This window comes from Colobus angolensis, unplaced genomic scaffold (assembly GCF_000951035.1).
Source record: "Colobus angolensis palliatus isolate OR3802 unplaced genomic scaffold, Cang.pa_1.0 Scaffold21, whole genome shotgun sequence".
Classification (NCBI taxonomy): domain Eukaryota; kingdom Metazoa; phylum Chordata; class Mammalia; order Primates; family Cercopithecidae; genus Colobus; species Colobus angolensis.
The window spans coordinates 7,220,269-7,222,283 of record NW_012115266.1 but is presented as its reverse complement, the minus strand read 5'-3'; the positions used below and the strand labels follow the sequence as shown (position 1 = coordinate 7,222,283).

Below are 2,015 nucleotides of genomic sequence, written 5' to 3'. Positions count from 1 at the left end.
CCCCATCGTCTTTTTAGAAAGTCAGTTAATGTTTGGCTTCATTGTTCCCACATCCCCTTCCTAACTGCTTGCCTGCACTTCTGGAGAAAAACACTGCAGAAAGGAGAGGTGGGGCTGTGAGTAGAAACAAGCAAACCGCAGGTCCCTGTTGGGGGACCCTCCAGGAAGAAGAGTAATTTCCTGCCTTCTTGAATTGGCTACTACAGTCAGTTATTTTGTTCCCAACCCCAGAGCTTCAGTTGCTCCTCCACTTAGCAATTCTGCAAGAACCCTGGGCGACAGTTATGGAGAAGCGTCTGCAGGAAGCTCAGCTGTACAAGGAGGAAGGGAACCAGCGCTACCGGGAGGGGAAGTACCGAGATGCTGTGAGTAGGTACCATCGAGCTCTGCTTCAGCTGCGGGGTCTGGATCCGAGTCTGCCCTCTCCGTTACCTAATCTCGGACCTCAGGGCCCTACTCTCACGCCTGAACAAGAAAACATACTGCATACCACCCAGACTGACTGCTACAACAATCTAGCTGGTAAGAACGGGGCTAAAGGGGGCTAGAGAGCATTAAGACAGGAACATGAACATCTGTGAACATTGAGGAAAAAAAACCGCTGACTTTTTTTTAACTGTCATCCATTTATTCTGCCACGAGTTAAAATAATCTGCCAATCCGTGGGACTCTAATTAAGTTGCCATAGAGCAGGGCTTCTCAGACTTCACCTGGAGAGTTTGTTAAAACACAACTTCCTAGGCCCCATCCCCAGAGGTTCGGATGGGTCTGACGTGGGGCCTACTAGTTTGCATTTCTTTCTTTTTTTTTTTTTTTGAGATGGAGTCTCGCTCTGTTGCCCAGGCTGGAGTGCACTGGCACGATCTGGGCTCACTGCAGCCTTCGCCTCCTGGATTCAAGCACTTCCCCTGCCTCAGCCTCCCGAGTAGCTGGGACTACAGGCGCCAGTCACCACACCCAGCTAATTTTTTTTTTTTTTTTTTTTGAGACGGAGTTTCGCTCTTGTTGCTCAGGCTGGAGTGCAATGCCGTGATTTCGGCTCACCGAAACCTCTGCCTCCCGGGTTCAAGCGATTCTCCTGCCTCAGCTTCCCGAGTAGCTGGGATTACAGGCATGCGCCACCACACCTAATTTTTGTATTTTTGGTAGAGATGGGGTTTCTTAATATTAATCAGGCTGGTCTTGAACTCCTGACCTCAGGTAATCCACGTGCTTCTACCTCCCAAAGTGCTGGGTTTACGTGCGTGAGCCACGGTACCCAGCCCCAGTTTGCATTTCTAACAGCCTTCTGGGTATTGCTGATAGCTTTAGGGAATTTTGCAGGCTATAGGGCAAAACTATACCTAAGGTCAGGCCATTGTTTATTTAAGGGACATTTAATATCTAAACCACCAGCTGAAGCAATGAACGTGTTTCACAAATATTAAATGTCACTTATTTTAATATTAAGTTTAAAGTGGGTCGTATAACTTTTCCTCATTTTTCTTTTTCTTTCTTTCTTTTTTTTTTTTTGAGAAGGGTTTCGCTCTTGTTGCCCAAGCTGGGGTACAAATGGCACGATCTCAGGTTACTGCAACCTCCTCCTCCCGGATTCAAACGATTCTCCTGCCTCAGCCTCTGGAGTAGCTGTGATACAGGCGTGTGCCACCATGCCCGGCTAATTTTTTGTATTTTTAGTAGAAATGGGGTTTCACCATGTTAGCCAGGCTGGTCCGGACTCCTGACCTCAGGCGATTCGCCCACCTCGGCCTCCCAAAGTGCTAGGATTACAGGTATGAGCCACCGTACCCGGCCCAATAATTTTTATTTATTGAGTGCTTATAACGTGTTGGGCAGTCATTTACAGATGTCTGCCATCTTCACAAAACTGCAAGGATTATCCCCATTTTACAGATAAGGAAATCAGATCACGTCACTGCCTAAAACACCCCATTGGCATCTCATCACACTTATGAGAAAATCCAAACTCACCTCGGTCCCAGCACCAACTAGCTCTTTTTTTTTTTTTTTTTTTT

General features: G+C 47.1%; 1 protein-coding gene across 1 annotated transcript in view; it reads left to right on the top strand.

The window, feature by feature from the left end:
* The first annotated feature begins 6 nt into the window (after positions 1-6).
* The window catches only part of TTC9C (tetratricopeptide repeat domain 9C), a 16,542-nt gene continuing 14,533 nt past the window's right edge, over positions 7-2,015 (top strand). The window contains exon 1 of the mRNA XM_011942786.1: positions 7-522. Coding sequence (XP_011798176.1) covers positions 285-522 — 238 coding nt within the window. The 5' untranslated portion in view covers positions 7-284. The remainder of the gene's footprint in view (positions 523-2,015) is intronic.